Source organism: Perna viridis, chromosome 1, assembly GCF_037379345.1.
Source record: "Perna viridis isolate PV_CMFRI_1.1 ecotype Kerala chromosome 1, ASM3737934v1, whole genome shotgun sequence".
Classification (NCBI taxonomy): Eukaryota; Metazoa; Mollusca; class Bivalvia; order Mytilida; family Mytilidae; genus Perna; species Perna viridis.
In genome coordinates this window covers 56287215-56307084 of record NC_142445.1, presented here as the reverse complement: position 1 = coordinate 56307084, position 19870 = coordinate 56287215, and the positions used below count along the sequence as shown (strand labels likewise).

General features: G+C 32.0%; 1 protein-coding gene across 1 annotated transcript; it reads right to left on the bottom strand.

Moving 5' to 3' along the window:
• Positions 1–19855, bottom strand: LOC148629489 (THO complex subunit 1-like). Its single transcript, XM_088552158.1, has 18 exons — positions 19782–19855; positions 14678–14751; positions 13662–13722; positions 11994–12060; positions 11534–11652; positions 9806–9854; positions 9399–9494; positions 9105–9178; positions 8363–8412; positions 7121–7229; positions 6580–6711; positions 6116–6216; positions 5286–5403; positions 4414–4514; positions 2940–3155; positions 2198–2466; positions 1577–1764; positions 1–776 (listed from the first exon to the last, which is right to left on the bottom strand). Exons 1-18 carry the CDS (start codon positions 19830–19832, stop codon positions 678–680), a joined length of 1974 nt encoding a protein of 657 aa, XP_088408284.1. The 5' UTR covers positions 19833–19855; the 3' UTR covers positions 1–677.
• Between the last annotated feature and the right edge of the window lie 15 nt (positions 19856–19870).

Below are 19870 nucleotides of genomic sequence, written 5' to 3'. Positions count from 1 at the left end.
TAAAATTCATAATATTTATTTATCAAAAAAGTATAAACTTAACATTTAACTTGTCACATTAATTCATTGCTTAACAGTACTTTGTACTGACAAAGTTTCATCCATAACTTCAAAACATTCAGTGCTGATGAATTTCCATACCAATATAAAATGCAATTATATCTTTTAATTGAAGTTTTTAATCAGAGAATAATATGAATGTTATATATAACTACAATATAAAGATAACTGCTGATAGGTCATACCAATTAATGTGTCCTCTCAGCAGTATTAGAGACAGCAGAAAGCAAGTACGGAAAAGAACAATGGTGGAAAGATCTCCATTAGGTATAACATTGTAAAGTTTATAAACATGTCAAATCAATGTAGTGTTATAACATTGCTGCTTTTTAAAAAAAATATTTCCAATGATCAATAACTGCTAAATAATTCTGATACAAATACATAAATTCATTGCACTACACTCAATAAAACAATCTTGAACAGCTCTTGTATCACAACAGTTCAGTGTATAGTCACTCATCATGCCAGAGATAGGTGCCTGGCTGAAATGTTCTTTTAAACAGTTTAGAACAAAAATGTTCACTAAATATGGTGACAATGATATTGTAGGACAGCCTCTTTATTGTCCACTTTTTATCTTTGAGACAATATCCAATGAAATGTTACTGTAGTAATCATGCCACATCAAACACTGCCTCAAGAGCATCAGTCATTCCAATCTCTTTCATTGTCATCTTGATTGTTGATATTGTGGCTTTTTCTGGTTCACTCTCCTGCAATCAGTAGAGAGAAAATTTGTCATGAATATATACAAAAACAAATACATTCTATACTCGGCGTCACATAAATAAGATACTGTTAAAATTTGAATAAAAATATTTTCTACGTCTTTATTGACACCTACCGTCGTTTAAATTGTCTTAAATAACTTGCTCATTCATTTAGCCAAACGGCTTCTCCCTGAACATCGAATCGTTAAATTCCAGTGAAATTTTAATTCTCGGTCCCAATATTTACATTGTCAAAAGTCGGCCATGTTTACAGTGATCGGGTTGCTAGGAGATGTTGTTTACGTTTAAATGGTTTGTCCAAAAACCATAGAACCCAGAATGCATTTTGGCGCTAATTCGGATATCTCGGATTTATTCTACGCGAACATCGTACAACACCAAGAAGTTGATTTAGCAGACGATTGTCACCGTAGTTCGACGGGAACTTACGAACTTCGTTTGTAAACAAATCGTCCCGTAGAAACCAACATGGCGGATATTAGTATAGGATTTTCCCGTAAGGATTTGTTACGCACAATTTCAGCCAATAAATGACTCATTGAAACTATCAAGTCATGCATATATGCGAACTATCTTTCGATTAAATAAAAGAGAGACAACTCTAGCAGTAAGTCCCGACAGTTTCAAAAATAAAGCTACAAATCGAAAATGTGCTGTATGTGACGTCGAGTATAGTTTCATGTTGGTATTATAAACTAGTTAAATATTTTCCTAATAAAAATTATGCAACATAAATTTTAAATGATTACTTATATTCAACTATAGGAAAACTGAGAACTCACAGCCCAAACAGTCAACATCTTCAGTGATCTGCTTTGGTCACTATCATTTTCACTTTCAAAATATGCAATATCATCCTCTGGTGTATTGAGTTCCATGGCCAATCTTTTCCACATTTTACCAGCATGTTTAGATATTTTCTCTATTATCTCTGGTGTTAAAGCATCCTCACTATTGTCATCTTCTTTACCTGAAAACAAATACAGAAAATTACATCATTAACCTTGACATAGTTTTCACTGAACATGAATGCTTTATGTGTGAAATAAGTGATCATTAATAAATGTGATGTTAGATAGAAATAAAAATGAGTACCAGTACCTAATGACTGTAATTTATAGCTGCTGAGACAAATGTTATGAAAATATTTTTTTCGCCTGCCATTCACCATTCTATGAGCTGATTTGCATGAGCACAACCCGGCCAATAAAAAAGGCATAATACATAGTCCAGTTTACATTTGTAAATTTAGAAGCTTTGGCAGTTCATTAGTAAACCTAATGAGTCATCAGAAAACATGTGACAAAATTAAACCTTCAAATGTTACTTTCCTATTACAATTTTGCTCATGTCTAATCTTTTAACAATATTTCTACAATGAACACTGAGTGAAATCAGCTTACTTTGGTCTTCAGACTGTTGTAGACCATTTTCATCATGAGATTCTTTGATTTCCTCCTCCTCCTCAACTCCAGTTTTCATTTCCTCCTGATTCTCTGTTGTATCAGAGGACTCAGTTTGTGGCATGATTTCCTTAGCTAATCTATTTAACATGGTTGTGAGATATTCTTTCTGTGGTACAGCTGGAGTGTTTGTATGTGTGAAGAAATGAGGGCTACGTCTTGCTAACAATCGCAATGATTTCCACTGGAAAATCTGATCATTTATAAGTCTGAAATGTGATCATGTGTCTTGTTATATTACAAATGCATTTCATAGTTATAATTACAAGGAATAAGACAGAAAAAAAGTCATTTCAGTGTAAATATTATCTTTTTAAAGATCATTTCAATTATGGTAAATAACTGCGGATATTTTTGGCAATTAGTGGTTTCAATGGCAACTTTGATAGACATAAACCCTATAAGGCATAATCTAAGCGGCACTAATGGAGGATTATTTGTAGAAGGCATTAACATCAAGTTTCGAAGCAACTTGTTTTTTCAGAGGAGTTGAACTTTGAAATTGACTATTTAAAATATACAATGGCCTCTTGCTGTCATCTCATTCAACTGTGCATAAGTAATAGTGGATCATTTGTAGAAGTCCTAAAGTGGATCACAGGTAGAAGTCCTTTCATACATACCTAACAGCCTCTAAAAGTCTGATCTTTAAAACTAATTGTTAATAATTAATACATCTTACTTGTATTCATCTTCTATCATGGCTTCAGGGTCATTCTGTTCAATAGCTTCCCCAAAGAAGTCCTCTAATGTTGGTAAAAACACCCTTTTCTCATCCATACAAGCATCCATGTTGTCAGGATTTATATTCCACAACCTCGTTAATTCAGCACTACCCATCTTTATAAACTTTCCACCACTAGACTGTAAATCATCACCTACCCAACGTCTTTTTACCCTGTAAATCATTACATTTATAGAACTGCATAGAATATACCAATAAGTCAATGCTATATTTTTCAAATTGAGGTGATCTTGTGTTATCTTTATAAAGGCCTTATCACAACTTGCACATCCTCCTCCATTCTGTAATGTCAAGACTTTCAATATGATACATGTACTAAAAAATTTGTTAATTGTAACTGGGAATATTTCATTCAAATGACTGACTGCCATGAATAAAAAAGTAAAACCAGTATCATATTATGCAAAAATTAGGCTCACTTATATACTGTTTCAGCAATAAGTAATAAAACATTGTGTTCTATGAAGGTATATAATTTACAGAACAATTTTCCTTCATGTAGAAAGAAGTTTGTTTGGTACGGGCTTAATTTGGCCTAAAAAACAAAGTCTACATGAAGAAAATTTTAGGTCATTTCTCTTTCATGTGTTTTGATTTGATTGGTTTATGGTAATAATTTGAACATATACGGTCATATATACCATTCAAACCTGGCTGAGACTGAGAAAATCTGTTTAAAAGGCTGGGAATCACCAAATTTTGTATAGTTTTTCACTCTTTTCACAATGGCCACATGCATGTTGACTCTCATCCTTCATACATTTTGTGTATAATTGTCAGTTACAACTTGTATAAAAATATCTTGATTCAACAGATGTGTGGCCACGTCCACACAAAAACCATCTTAAAAATTGCAGAAAACTTAAAAGTTAAAGGTTTTTTTGTAAAAGTTACATGAATGCATACTGTTATTGTGAAATAACGTCATGAATCTTGTTAAAAACATATAATATTCAGTGCTTGTGACCATTTTACCATACTACTTCTACTAGAAATCAGCTTTAACCAAATTTTCAAAAATGCCCAAATTATGAGGTCAAAAGGGTTCCTTACCAAACTTTCTCCTTTACAAATACCAAAAATATTGGTGATATACAAGAACTAAAAGCTACAATTTATGCTATAAATATATCATGACTTAAAAGTCAAACAAGCTATTTTTAAGAACACAGAGAGATGTTTTTATTAAGAAAACTAACTTGGTCTTATATTTTGGTGTATCTATTCCTGGTTCTTTATTAAGAAAACTAACTTGGTCTTATGTTTTGGTGTATCTATTCCTGGTTCTTTATTAAGAAAACTAACTTGGTCTTATGTTTTGGTGTATCTATTGCTGGTTCTTTATTAAGAAAACTAACTTGGCCTTATGTTTTGGTGTATCTATTGCTGGTTCTTTATTAAGAAAACTAACTTGGTCTTATGTTTTGGTGTATCTATTGCTGGTTCTTTCTCAAAACTTGGACAACCATCATTTTTCCACTTATTCCAAAATTCTTCTCGACCCAGAATGTGCTGTCAAGAAACAGTATCATTAGATTGAAGTCTATCTAAGAAATATTAAAAATTAAAGATATTCCTACAAACAAGTTTCAAAAATAGGAAATATGTACATCACTCAAGAAGAGCTTGTAAAATTACCATGAATATAACAGATAGTATCAGTTTCCCAGATAAAGCTGCAAGATTTACTTACTAGATGAGATAATAAGAATATTGCTCACTAATGGTGAGGTTTCAATGTTAATGGTACCACTATCTATGAAAGTCAGGCTCTTGCAATTATTGTGTCTTGTATGATTGTCATATGATAATCATAACCATATGATTATCATATGAATCATGCTACATATGATGATCAGATGTTGCACTTTCGGCTGTGTATTCAGAATCACAATCTTTATTGCATGATATTAAGAGGAAATCCATATAAATCAAAGTTAATCTGAAAAGTAAATACTTCTGTTTCAAGGATACATTTATTACTCTTGCCTCTCCTTTTCTTCAGCATTTCTTAATTTAAGTAATTACAAAGAATGCTACCAAAGAGTAATCAAGGGAACCAAGATTCTAGCAGAAATTAAAAGAATGCAACCCAGGGGCATAGACCAGACATGGAAAACAGACAAACACAAAAAAGAACATAAAGTAACTAAAATAATATGTACAAAGTAACAAAAATAAATGAGCAACTCTGACTCCACTAAAAACTGGGAGCATGGACCAGGTGCACCGGTAGGGTAAGCAACAAATATTAGAGCAAATGCTTTTTCCAAATATACTTACTTCTACAGTTTTGGCAAACTTATCACCATCTGGGGGAGTTTCTCTAATAAGCTGATAAACTTTTTCTTGGGTAGTTTTTGTCCAAGTCATGCTATTTTCCTCCAATGTATGACCCACACTGGAAAAAACAGTTTTTATAAAAGTCAATCTTAGTTGTTCACTTTGAACTCTCTTTTGAAGACCGCAGGTGCCCTTTTCATATCTGAGTTTTGTAAAACTTCAATAGTTTAAGATAATACCACTACAGGAAAATAATGTTATTGTTAAATTGTTTACATGGTATGAGGAATTAATATTCAGCTTTATTTTTCAACCATTTAATAATAATAATCTTCTACTTTCCTGTAATGTACACTCTGAAGTTTCATATTTGACAACAAACTAGTTACATATGTCCAGAACAATTACAAACCCCAAAAAGTAGTTATACAAAAATGAATGTTATCACTTCATGCAGAAGAAAAACATTTCACAACATTTCAGAGAAATCAGTGGCATCAAAAATCTTAACTTCATTTAAGGAGGCAGACTTAGAGTAAGGGACATAACTCTTGCAAATCACTGAATGTTTGTATTCTGCATTTTGCATCAATCTCATGCTAGCATCAAAGTAACTTGGATTGATTTCATTCTGTTTCAAATGTGAGCTTGATAGCCTTTGGTGAAATTGAATATGATACAAACATATCACTGATTTCAAGAGTTTTTTCCCTAACCCTAGATTACCTCATTAAGTAAATTTCAATTTATACAGTTAACTACACAAACAAAAAAGATAAACAAGCTATTCACTTTCGTTTGAATTAGAATAGGTTTTTTTTAGCCCTCACCCTTTGAATTTAACTTGAGCAGTAAGGTACTGGAATAATATCAACATCTGAACGAGTACATATCGCCTGAAATTACTGTCATTTAATTGTAAATCTAGCAACTGAAATTAAAATACAAAATACATATAGTATAATGAGAAAATAAGAAATCTACATGAAAACTGAAGTCAATCAATGTTACAGACAATATGGAATCATGCTGCAATTAAAAACTGCCAATATTTTAAGGTTGTAACAGTGACAAGATACTATCAGGCAGAATAAATTGGGACATGTGTAAATTAAGGATTCATGTAAATCATTCACATTTTGTTTCATCAAATAAGTGTTTTCTAGAGTGCTTGTAAAAATTTTCTTATAGCTTTTATTTTAGATGATTTCATGAGAAGCCCATGAGATGGAACCATTATGTTAACAGATACTCAGTAGATAAAGAACACCACCTAAAATTTAATAAAACAAACCTTTTCACTGGTTAAATATTTTGCAAAGAAACTACTGGTTCCTGAAATTCTTGGATTTTCAAGTTTTCTCCGAGATGACTTAATATCATCTAATTTTGCACTTGCAAATGCCTTTAATACTGCATCAGCATTCTATAATGAAATAATGGATAAACCTAAATATTATTTGCATACACCACTAAATATTTTCTTTATTCGTTATAGCAGATGGCTCATTCTAAGCATGCAAGATTACAGTCATAAGAAGTCATTTTCAAAAGTAGTCTCCAAAACTTCACTAAAGGAGATTGCATCTTTGTAATTAAGAACAGATTAAAAATTAATAACTATAAAACCTATAAACTTGGGTGAACAACAATTTTGATAGGTGTTGTTTACTTTAAAACCAGTCTAGTCTTCACCATTTCATTAACGAAAATTTGGCCAGGCCTTATTCAGATTTTTCAACATATTGGTTGCACTTTTTTAATGGTGGCTCTGGTGAAGTTCATACTCTGATTCTGTATGACAGATAAAATTAAAACCCTGAAATGATATTTACAGCAACAAACTGTTTCCATGGAGCTTTCTCATAACACTGATTAGGTTTCCTGAATATGTCTTGTAATGACCAAAATCTTTTGTACAGATGGTAATCTACTGGTGATGTTCTAAAAAAAAACACAAATAAAATATTTTAAAAGTAATCACTTAAAATAACAATGTATGCATATAAAAATAAGCCATTAATGGAACATTAAGTGATACTCCTCTACATTATGGTAAAAAAGAAGGAAGGCAAAATGTTTAAAATGGCCTCATTAAAAAACTGCATGTTGGATTTTGCTGAAAATTTAACTTAACCTGTATTTTATGGTACTAAACAAATGTGCCAAGTTTCTTTGACCATTTATCTGTTCTCCAGTTTTTCATCTCAAAATTCTCAGGGGTGGACGGACGGACAGATGGACAAAACACATCTTTTCAAAGGATATCACACAATACCTTGCCACTTCATGTGGCAGGGTATTAAACAATTCTTAGAAAATTGATAAGACAGAATGATTTGAAGCATAACAGCATTAGTTCTAAAAATTTTGGGAGATAAAAGGATTGAGTGCAATAATACAATACCCATTGGCATTTCCTCTAAGGAATTGCACATTGTATCTGACGTTTATTTTATTCAGCAACATTTTTCTATAAGGATTAAGCATACACATAAGAAAACAAAATAGTGGTGACCCCAACTACTTCAAAATCTCTGTTCCTTAATTTGACCAGCAATAGATCTCATCATGCTGAACACTTTTAACAATATCAGAATTCAGCTAAACCTAACAGTTTAGGAGATACATGTTAAAAACTACTGTCTGACCCTATGTTTTATTTTTAGTAATGGCGGTCATGTTTTTCGACGAATCAAAAATCCCCACATCAGTTCTATGCAGGATACCCAAAGGAACATTCATACAAAGTTTGGTCCTAATTAGTCAAGTAGTTTCAGAGGAGAAGAGATTTGTATAATTGTTAATGACGACGATGGACGAAAACGGACGCCAAGTGATGGCAATACCTCATATGGCCTTTGGCCAGGTGAACTAAAAAACTATTCTCAAGACCTATATTTACCCACTATTTACAAATTTTGCTTGATAGTAATTATAAAATATCTTTATTAAATGGTCTCTAACCATCTTCTACAATATTAATATAAACAAGAGAAATTATTGATTCTTGTTCTAACCTTCGTCATTTCATATCAAAGTAAAAACATTTAATATAATGTCTGTTTAGATCATACCCATCTTCTGTTTCTCCATCTTCAATTTCCATCTTGTCTTCTCCAAATTCCTATAAAGCATTACCAATGATAAAAAGTTTATTTCTTAATAGAAAATGGGTCAAAAACAAAAAAGGCCTGAAAATATGGGACTCCTACCTTATGCTGGATATCAAATATCAAGAATCTGTGATTAGTAGTTGTTGAATAAGTGTTACGAAAATAATTTCTCTGCCCTCCCAACAAACATTCATCATACTACAACCCGCTTTTCACTATGTCAAATTCAGCTAAAAATTCATAATTTGAATAAAGGAGTTCATCAATAACCAAAATGAAAATAAAACAAAACTATATACAGCATGACTGCTACATGTAGCTTTATGACACATAACATAGCCACTGATGAGATTTGAAGTTGCCTAAGTTCATAAAGTTGTTCACAATGATGGGTAGTTTACAAAGCAAATCATTGAGCAGTTTCAGAGAAAGTTTTGACTGTTGGGAAATGCTAAAAGTAGTCCCAAAACTTTGCAAAATTTGGTGAATATAAATGTTGATCTACACTTCATTACAATACAACCCATTAAACATTGAAGGAATGCACCTAAGTTTCAGAAGAGATGCCTTCACAAGGTCACAAGGTCAGTACATATGATGACAGCAATCCTAAGCAAGGTTTGACTATTCATATCTTCAACCAACTTTTCTCATACTAAATATATATAAACTTCTGCTTATTTTGTAATATTTCTTATCTCACCTTTTTAAGTTTTCCACCATCTGCCATAAAAGTTGTCACATTTTCAAGGTTAAAATTACTCATCAAATTAAGAGCTACAAAAATGAAAGGTTGTGAATGAACAGGATAAACTAATTCTGACTTCAAATCAAGTGTTTTTAAAACAAATTTAACTTATTTACACATTCTTCTAGATGTAGTTTTAATAAACATTCTCTTTACACTAAAATCACTAAAATTTAGGGTTTTTTTTGCATTCGAAAGTTTAACAACACATAATTCATATCTTCAGTTAAGAAAAACAATAATATGTACCTGACTTTTCTGACAAGGGAAATAACCTGGATAGGAACAGCTGAATTCTTCCACAGAAAACAGTGTTCTGTGATTTTGATAATCTTCTCAATATATCTGTAAATACAACATTTTCATGAATCAGGTTAAGAAATCAAATTATGGATTGGAAGCTTATACATACAATGTACTTGTTATTTCTTTACTGGACAGTTGCAATTCAGATACAAAATGCATGTTTTCTACATATAGGTGCACAAAAATTCAATAATGAACAAAAGATTGTGTCATAATTGTCCTGTAGTAGCTACATCTTGAAAAAGATTAAATTCTCTCCTAAAAAAAATTCTGAAAAGTGATGAAATATGTTCTAAAGGAAAAAAAAACATTTACGAAATAGTACACACAGACTTTGATTATAATCTTACCATTGCACATTCTAAGTAGATAATTCTTTCCAGTATCATAAAACATTTTCTAGAAAAGACAAGAAAAAATGTTAATAAAAACATTGATACTAGTAGCTACTGTCTTCAAAATTAGCACAGGAACAAAAAAAACAAAAAAAACAAAAAAACAAAAATAAATAATATGTTTAATATCACCAAATGATGGTAAAATTTACCTTGAATATTATAACTGATATCCTTCTTCAGCATAAAACTAATGCTGAAGAAGGATATCGGTTATCCAAAATATTCAATGTAAATTTTATCATCATTTGGGCCCCGTGCAGGTCCGGGTGTCAAAAGAATAGGCCTGCAGCAGCGCTAAGCTTGTCGTAAAAGGCGACTAAATAGTGCTCAGAAACCTAGCCGGGGGCTAGGCGCTCTGCCCACAGAGCAACTGGGATGTGTGCCCCAGGTGGTGGAATGGGGTACCCCTGGCATGTTACATGCTGGGGTTGTCAGGCTATAATACGGAAAACCTCACCGCACACCATAGTGGTGCACCGTGTTGGGAAAGATGCCATGTTCCTCGCACGTTAAAGAACCCTGCTATGGTATTCGATAGGAGTAGGAACCTTTGCGCTCCGCCACAGGAGGCTAAATTGCCCGACCTTACCCATCCCTCCCTTTTTCTAGTGGCAATCAAAATTTGTCGACCCTACTGTCCTTGTGTCCCATCCCGTTTTTCATTTCATCATCATTTCATGTTCATTTTATCATCATTTTCATGTTCATCGTCTGAATATAGCTGAAATATTGCTGCTCGGATGTTAAACCCCAACAATCAATCAATCAATCAATCATCATTTGGTGGTGTAAAACATATTCATGGCAGCAACCTTTGGTACAAATATTATCCTTATTTGTTTGTAAAATGTAGGTGTAAGAGTGTTTAAAAGGGAGACTGACAGATACCATGCATCTCTAAATCTTTATATTGCATTGGACAAATAGAGTGGTTCAAATAGCTTAACAGGAAAGATTCTGCTAAACATAATATGAAAGCTCTATTTACTATGGAACATCTGTTTTTATCTTTTAACTAAATATCAAATTTGTTCATAATATGCAAGTCAACCTGTACAAATTTAATAAGCTTTGTAAGATGGACAAGAGATCATGGCCCAACTGCACTCTAGTCTTAAAAGATCATATATGCATTAAATTGTAAAGAAAAACACCTCCCTATAATGTTGAAGGGAATTCTACTTGAAAAGTTAGGTATACACTATGAAGCAAAATAAGTACTCTACTGAAAGTGGTACCACTCTTTTTCAATTTGCTATAACTGTAGTGAAAAGTAAAATATAGTTTATAACAATTTAATAACAATAAATTCAAAAAGTTCACCACAAAATGTACATGTACATAAAGTTTCATAATGAAATCTTCATAGGTAAAATGTTGTTAAGATACATAAGTACTAAAACTTGAGGTTCTTGATTTTTTGGGAGTTTTTCTCCAAGTTCCTTTAAGTGTCTTGTTCCAGGAGTTACAACTATATAACAAGTACAAAATGTAAATGTACATGGCAAAACTAATAACATTGGCCATGTAGTGGACTAAATCATCATTGCAAAATGTTCAAATACAAACAAATCTGAGGCAACTAAATTTTGTAAAAAGAATATTCTCAATAAAAATATACAGATGAGCAAGTTACAAGGGTAAACAAGTTCCCCAGACCTGTGAAATACTTTGACTTACAGATTTCCAAACACTAAGCTTCTGTTCAACCAAATTAAAGACTTCCTCACACTGATCAATAGTTATCACATCAAATATATCTCCAAGCATGACCAGTGGCACTGAGTTAGAACAAGCATCTATGAAATAAAGATATAACATGTAATTAGATAAAGACCTATCAGGGATAAAAAAGAGAAATAATTAATAATTAAATTATCTGAAAACATGAGAATAGTCACAGGATAGTTTATTACCTATTATAAAGAATGAAAAAACTAAAGTGGTGATCAATTGCTAAAATTACAACTTGGGGTTTACCAATATGGACATACACACTATTTCTTTAACAATCATAAACTACTATAGATACCAAACAGTTATCCTGAACAGTTATCCTGAACAGTCATCCTGGACAGTTATCCTGAACAGTCATCCTGAACAGTTATCCTGAACAGTTTTCCTGAACAGTTATTCTTACCTTGTTTAGCTAGTTCAATGGAATGTTCAAGGACAACTTTGTATACTTCACAACCAGATTCAGATGTCTACAAAAAATAATGTGAATTCAGAAACGACAGTTTCTCTGATGTAATATGAATTATTTTTCATTCGGTTATGACTGGAGTACTAACTCATTATATCAATTCACTCTGATGGTTTATAAACACATAGATTTTGTTAATTCTTTTACTAGTGTATTTATCAATTTCAAGTTACAGATATGATACTGAATGGTCTGCCTTTTTTTAATTAAGGTTTTAACTTGGCTTTTGTCTGAAACATCAAGAAATTTTACGATTTTACTTAAAAAAAGACTTAAACTTAAACCCTTAACTAGTAAGCTTGTTAACATTTTTATTCTTTATATAGTATTTTATGTCAATACTAATGGAATGGTTATGAATTACACCTTACGTTGGTGTAGATGTAATTTATTTGCCAAAAAATTAATGAAGAGATTCGTTATGCTAGTCATAGCTTTATCTCTTATGTATACCATCAAACATAATATGAACATTTCCATATAAGCAGAGAAAGCTGACCTTTGCCATGCACATGGGTCATTCAGGTCATTCATAACCTTTTATGTTTATGTCTTTTATTTCATTTTAATATTCTTAAATACTTGGCCTGTATTGATTTCAATTAAGAATTTTTTTCTTCCCATCATTTGTCATTGAAATCTAATGTTTACCAAAAACACACTAACCTAGATCTATGCATTATAAGTGCATAATTTCTGTGTATACTGATAAAAAGTAATCAAAATAAAGCTGAGAATGTATACTTTAATAAAATCATATTTGTAATTTACTATAAAAGTGTATGAATATTGATTACATGTGTGAGTCATTTGCCTCCATGCTGTCAGTTAGCAGAAAGTAAAAATATAGATTTTCGGTATTATTTATTCTAGTCAATTTTGTAAAAAAATTTACAATCATCATATCATTAGCATAATAATTTTGGAAGCCTTATTTTCCTTAAGTTTCACAATGGTATGCAACATTAAGATGTCAATTGTCCTGGTAATACACAATGAAACTTTGAAAATTACTTTCTTAACATGTAAAGTAAGGGTACATTAGAATTGGTTAGAGAGGCCTGTCAATAAAATACAGTTCTTTCAAGGTTAAAACAAACACAGAAGACTGCATCAACAAATTCTTTTGATTCTACAAAGAAGTCAATTTAATTCAATATGCCAATGCATACCAAGAGATAGTCATTAAATTTCTATTTATAGAAGACTTAACACTGATATAATATCAAATCATGTAAAATGTATAGAAATCTACCAGAAACTATTGCAAGTATGAACTACTTTGTACATTTTTAAGAATATACTGTGATACATAAATCTATTCTTACATGCAGTTTATTCCAAATACATATGAATAATGATGTATTTACCCCTTTAAATATTAGAAAATCCCATTTCAAGTATAGATTTATTTTCTTAAGTTATTCTTTTCCACAAGTGCAAAAATATGTGTAATTTTGAACTGTGGAGTTTTACTATAGCTATTGTGAGATGTCACATAAGAATGAATGACAGTACAGCTAATTATTCTGCTTATTACATTCATACTTAAAAGGATTATATATCTAGTAATTAATGATATTTCACAACTATTAATTTTACCACAAGTTCTCTGACATTATCTCGTAAAGCCTGGTCCATTGCTGATTTCTTTTCTGTGTCACTGCAAGTTTCAAAGCAAAAAATAGTAAATTATACAATAAACTTGTTCAGGAGTACTTGTTCAAAATTTCAGTAGAAGTCTTCAAAGTTTCTCAGAATCTCAGTATAGTCCACACAATGATAATGTTCAGGAAATAAAGTTGGTCTGACAAAATCACCTGATAAACTTCCTTGGTTGAACAATTGAAAAAGGAGATTTTAAACTGTCTATCAATATCTATTGAATTGTCTAATATAAGTATAAATCTCCTTCTCAATTGTCCAGTCAACTATCTAAGGAAGTTATTCAGGTGAATAATGCCACTACTGTTATTCAATCAATGGAAGACCAATTTATGAACATCATTGTTGTATGCCCTGTAAAGCCAAACAAAACTAATTAGAAGATTCTCAACACCTCCTGCCCCTAAAAAATGGCAAATTTTTAAAAAAGTGGGGCAGGAATTTCAAAAATTAGGATTTTTTTCACATCAGTTTATAATATTGAGATACTATAACACACAAATTTTTCATTTCTTGTTGACTAAAATGATGTTTCTTCTCTGAAGCTGATGTGGCTATGGATTTAGAACATATCTATACTTCAAATAGCTATCAAATTAGTGTAGCAAATATCTGGTAAGAAATAAAAAATAAAATCCTCCCCATATTTTGTGTGAAGGTTGGCTGAGAATCTAACATTTAAGTTTACTTGGCCTAACAGAAAGAGGCCAGTATAAGGTACAGTTGATAGCACAGTAGGCCACTACAGTAACCAAAAATAATTTCTGCAAAATGTAGCATTTAACTTATAAATCCAATTACCCATAGTCAGTGCAATTTAGTTTGGGGAAATTTACATTTGTAAACTGTTGATTTCTGTAGTGGGAAATTTAAAAAATTATAATAAGCTTTCCTATGAATGGCAGAGAATTTTTAAAATTCTAGAGCACTATCAATTCTTTAAAGTAACCAACCTGCCATTATATGACTTGTAGACGGTTACAAAGTCTTCTAAAGATCTGTGTTCTATTGATTCTTTACATGCAGTCTGAAAAAAAGTTTCAAAAAAGTTATTGGTAATTCTAAGAAGGAAGTAAATTAAGTTGACTTTATATCAATCTAAATAAACAAAATTGTTATAGATAGCAATTGGAAATTTTAAATAATTAGGACTACTGTCCTATTCAGGATATAAAACCAAATTTTTCAAGTGCAAAGTAATGTTTCACACTTTTTACAAAGAATCAATCTATGTAACACACACACACACACACACATACATATTCAATATTAATTTTTAGCAGTTGAAAAATGTATCAAATTTCCTCTCTAGTACTATATCCACAACAAAATATAGAAAGGGTATAAGGCTAACACTTGGGCAAGTTGATGAAAATTCTTCTTGCCCAAGTGGAAAACTAGGTTGTTCTTAAGTTCATGCAAGTTGAAAAAAAACACATAAAATTTAGTTGTCCTTTAGGCAAATATAATTGAACTTGTCTGAATGGTAACTTTCCTTGTCCTGGTAATAGGACAACATTTATTTAATGTCAGACATTGATTTAGAGAGTGGTCCCAACCTGTTTAAGAATTACCATATATAAAATACAGTATTCTACAGTGTAAAACACACATTTTTCTATACTCTAAAGAAACATTTTCTAAATTGCCTCTAAAGAACTAGAAAGTATTGGATTACCCTCCCTTTTTCAAAAGCTGCAAGGAACTCTATCTTTCTATCTTCTACATTGTATATGCCCAATGTTGACCAAACAAGCAATGACTAGCAACTTAAACAGTTTTGGTATAACATAGTTAAGATCAAACTCATGACTTCCTAACTCAATATAAACAGGCTACCATGCCCGACATATGAGACCACCTAAGTAGAGAAGGAAGAGACCTATCAAATTAATACCATTTCATCTTCAATACATAATACAATGTATATCAGACTTGAGTTTAGTAAATCAGTATTTTTTTTGGTTTTGTTTCATTGTATGTTGTTTTGTTAAAGAGCAATTAAGAAATGAGTATAGGAAATGTACAAAATGTGTAACCTATACCCAAATATTTTTTGCTGATTTCTTCAATATTCCATAATATTAGATATTTCCTGCTGAAAGTTTGTATACATTTATAAAATGACATGATGGCTTGGCTGGAAGCAACAAGTTTCATTTTTTTCTTCAAAAATTAGATTTTTAATTAGATTTTGTTTTAATGGGTACATAATGTGTAACCTGAAATTCCAAAACTAAAATCAAAGTACAATATTTGTGTTATCTGTAATTTTGTTCAATAACAATATAGATATCAAAATATTCACAGATGATTACTGAATATAAATTTCAGTTTGTGAGACATTTCTATGTAACATCTTTTCCATTTTTAACTGGTTGTTCTCAGTAGGATTTTGTGATGGTAATTCCTGGGCTTATCACTTTTGAAAATGGTGTGTCCCAAAAATACTTTGTGATTCATATGAAAAATGTGATGACACCAGGATTATTGATAGTTGTTTGGAAGATTCGTGACAATGTTACAAACCATATGTTTAACCAACCCAAATGAAAGCTTCTTTTTCAAAGAAAATGAATTGTCATCTTCTGCTTTGACTTGTGCATGAAAGAATGATGATCAACTACATTTCCAACTTGTTTTATAGTTTCATTACTGATAAATGCAAAAAAATCACAAGCCATGATCTGTGGTCTGAGTAAGTACAAATATAATGGTTTGAAAAAATCACCCAAACTTTGATTCAAGTCCAAAATACATTTACTCCCCCCTAATTGATCAATTGATCAGAAAAAAACACAGAAAAACATCAAATAATTGTCTATAGATCATAAATGTTGCTGATAAGCAACATTGAAATGTAGCACAAGTGACCAATTACCTACACTTAGTTTGCACACAACTTTAATGAACAAAAATAAAAAACAATTAAAGTATATATGTCCCCCCTCCCATCCTGCAAACTGGATCCACTTGCAGCATCCATCGAGTCCATAGAACAGCTTCATAAAGTTATGTTGAGAGGCTGCAGAGAAGTTGCGCTAACCGGTTCAGTAGGTCCAGAGATTTTCTAAGTTCAAAGGACACGCAAATTTCTAAGTTCAAAGGGGCATAACTTCCACAAAAATTAGGGGATAAAAATTTCCCGGTAATAAGCACAATAACATATGATGTTCTTGTTACATACCACATTTCATAAAATTTGGTTCAATAGTTTAAGAGGAGTAGTGCAGACAAGGTAATTTATGAGGATTTTTGGCAAATTTCTAAGTTCAAAGGGGCATAACTCCTACATAAATTGGGGGATCAAAATTTCCTGGTAATATGCACAAAATATAATATAATGTTCTTTCTACATATCAAGTTCCACAAAATTCAGTCCAGTAGTTTCAGAGTTGCACTGACAAGGTAATTTATGAGAATTTTTGGCAAATCTATAAGTTCAAAGGGACATAACTCCTACATAAATTGGGGGATCAAAATTTCCTGGTAATATGCACAAAATAAATTATAATGTTCTTTCTACATATCAAGTTTTGTAAAATTCAGTCCAGTAGTTTCAGAGTTGCACTGACAAGGTAATTTATGAGAATTTTTGGCAAATTTATAAGTTCAAAGGGACATATTCAGTAGTTTCAGAGAAGTTGTGTACACAAATTTTGTGATGGACACACAGACAGACGGACAGACAGATGGACAAGCCAAAAACAATGTCTCCCCACCAAAGTGGGAGATCTATAATAATGTTTTACTGCCATTTTGAAGTAAAGTAGTTTTCCCAGTAGAAAATTTAGATCGGGTATTGACCTTTATTGACCTTAAACAGTGCCCAATGAAGCCATGCATGAGTAGTCAAGAGCACATGCCTGATTACTAGATTACATGTAATGATTGTGTAAACAAAACTTTGACACCTGCTGAGAACTGTAGTTCATACTTGAGGCAATAAACTTGTCACTTTTATCAACTGAACCAGTTCCAAAGCTAGTTTATTGATAATTACTGCTAATCTCATTCAGCTAAACAAACCATGAAGGATTTGATATCCATCAATAATTAGCGTTATTTAAAGTGTATGCAGCTGAGAAAATGTAAGCATCCAGAGACCCGCACTGAAACAAAAAATTGGGTCTGCACTAAATTTTGTGTGTCAGGGATCCATCCAGACCTGTTTCTGAGAACTCTGCTGACAAGGGCATTGACACTTGATACGGTTCAGAATTCAAACTTCAACAAAACTTTCAAATCTTTCAAAACATTAACCAGTGTTCTCCCTAGGCCCTTAAAGCACTATCGAGTTGAGCACTGAGCTCTAAAGTTTAATATGAGGAGTAAAAATCAATATGACAGGAAACCTGTGTGAACCGAAGTCATTTACAACATCCTACAAAGTAATCTGCTCAACCGACAGCAGTAAACATGCCATGGTCTGTTGATCACCTCATGACCACACAGATGAAGCCAATCATAATTATGACATTGCTGATAAGATTCCTAATCAGTCACCCCACCTTGGTCACAAATTAATTTTAAGGGAGGTGCCTATCACATATAAAATATCTGTGCAATGAGCCAGTCAAAACTGACTATGGTCAATGTCAACTCAACCCTGGCCAACTATGTTGGCTCCACATTCTTGCCCTCCTGAAAATTGGCAACAAGAATTTTAAGGCAACAGTAGTCAAGTGCTTATACCTAATTAGATAATTGCATAGACCTGTAATTAAAGGTCTTTGATAATTCTAAATATATAAATATATTGAAAATTATAAAGACTAGAAAAGAGTTTAATAGAGAACGCTCTTAACCACATTCAAAAGAAGCCCAAAATAAAATGAAACATTAAAATTTCCAATTAATGATGTCTGCTGTCAGCAAAAATTTCTAGGTAAAACTTTCATCAATGAAAAAACCTGAGTGTGTATTTATTAGAGGAATTACTTATCATAATTTGATAGAATATCTTTTTCATTTACATGTTTTGTGTTTTTCAAATATAAAAAGGAAAAATGAAAAACAGCATTTTAGTTATAATTACTGCAGATGAAGTGCATTAGTAAAATATTTACCATGTACAAACTGGTACCTATGAATAATTCATGTAAACATTAACAGCAAAGTACATTTTGAATACACAGATCAATATGACACTGGATCTACAAGTGTTGTGTCACAAGCACTGAATACAGCGCTATCCAAAATATGCTGGGCTGAACACTGCATGTACAGAAAAACGTCAAATTTGAACAGGAAACTCAAAGTGTCAAGAAGGGACAAGAAGTGCCAATTTTTCTACACTTCTTGATACTGTCGCTAATAAGTGAGACCTACAGTGGCGTTTCCATACAGGATTATCGTTGACGTCATTAAAAACAGCCAAATTTCCACAAATATTGATAACCTTGTTGAATAGGCATCAACCTGATGATGAGTTTCCAGGCTTAAGTAAAATGCCAAGCAAGTGGTACAAAACTTGTTTCTTTCCTTCTCTCACTCATATACCACAGAGACCCCAAGGTCAGTGTACAATGCATATAATCACTTTTATACTGCACAGAAACACTGCACTGACTTGACAAAAACTTTGATATACAAATTCGGCTCAAACCTATGAAAATGCTCAGAACTGCCATGCATTTTCTAAGCCTCATCCACATATCATTTTTAAGTCAATTCAGTGCACTGTAAGCAATCTTGCTTAAATATGGGAACCCATCCTCCTTTCATTAACAATTCTTATAAATCTGAATCCTTGTGTATATTCTTTTGCATATATCTCAAACACTTTCTTCTTAACTCAGTATTCCATATTAATGGAAACTTTTGCAAAACATTCTTAGAGATTGGAGGAAATTTGGTATGGTCAGTACGGGTTATACATTTTGTACAGTAAAAGTAAAATGTCTATGACAATGACCGAGAGGCGAGACTGAGTGAGACCGGAAAACCCCTCCTGTTAAACTAACACGATGTTACAGGGCCTTTCGTCAAGTTTGATCTAAGGGTACATGTAATCATAAAATATTGCAAAAGGGTTAAATAACTTAAGCCAATTACGGAAAATTTATGAACAGCGCTCAAAAAATCAAACTCCATGGGCGCTGCCATCTTGATAATTATGCTCTTCAATTGATGACGTAGTAAAC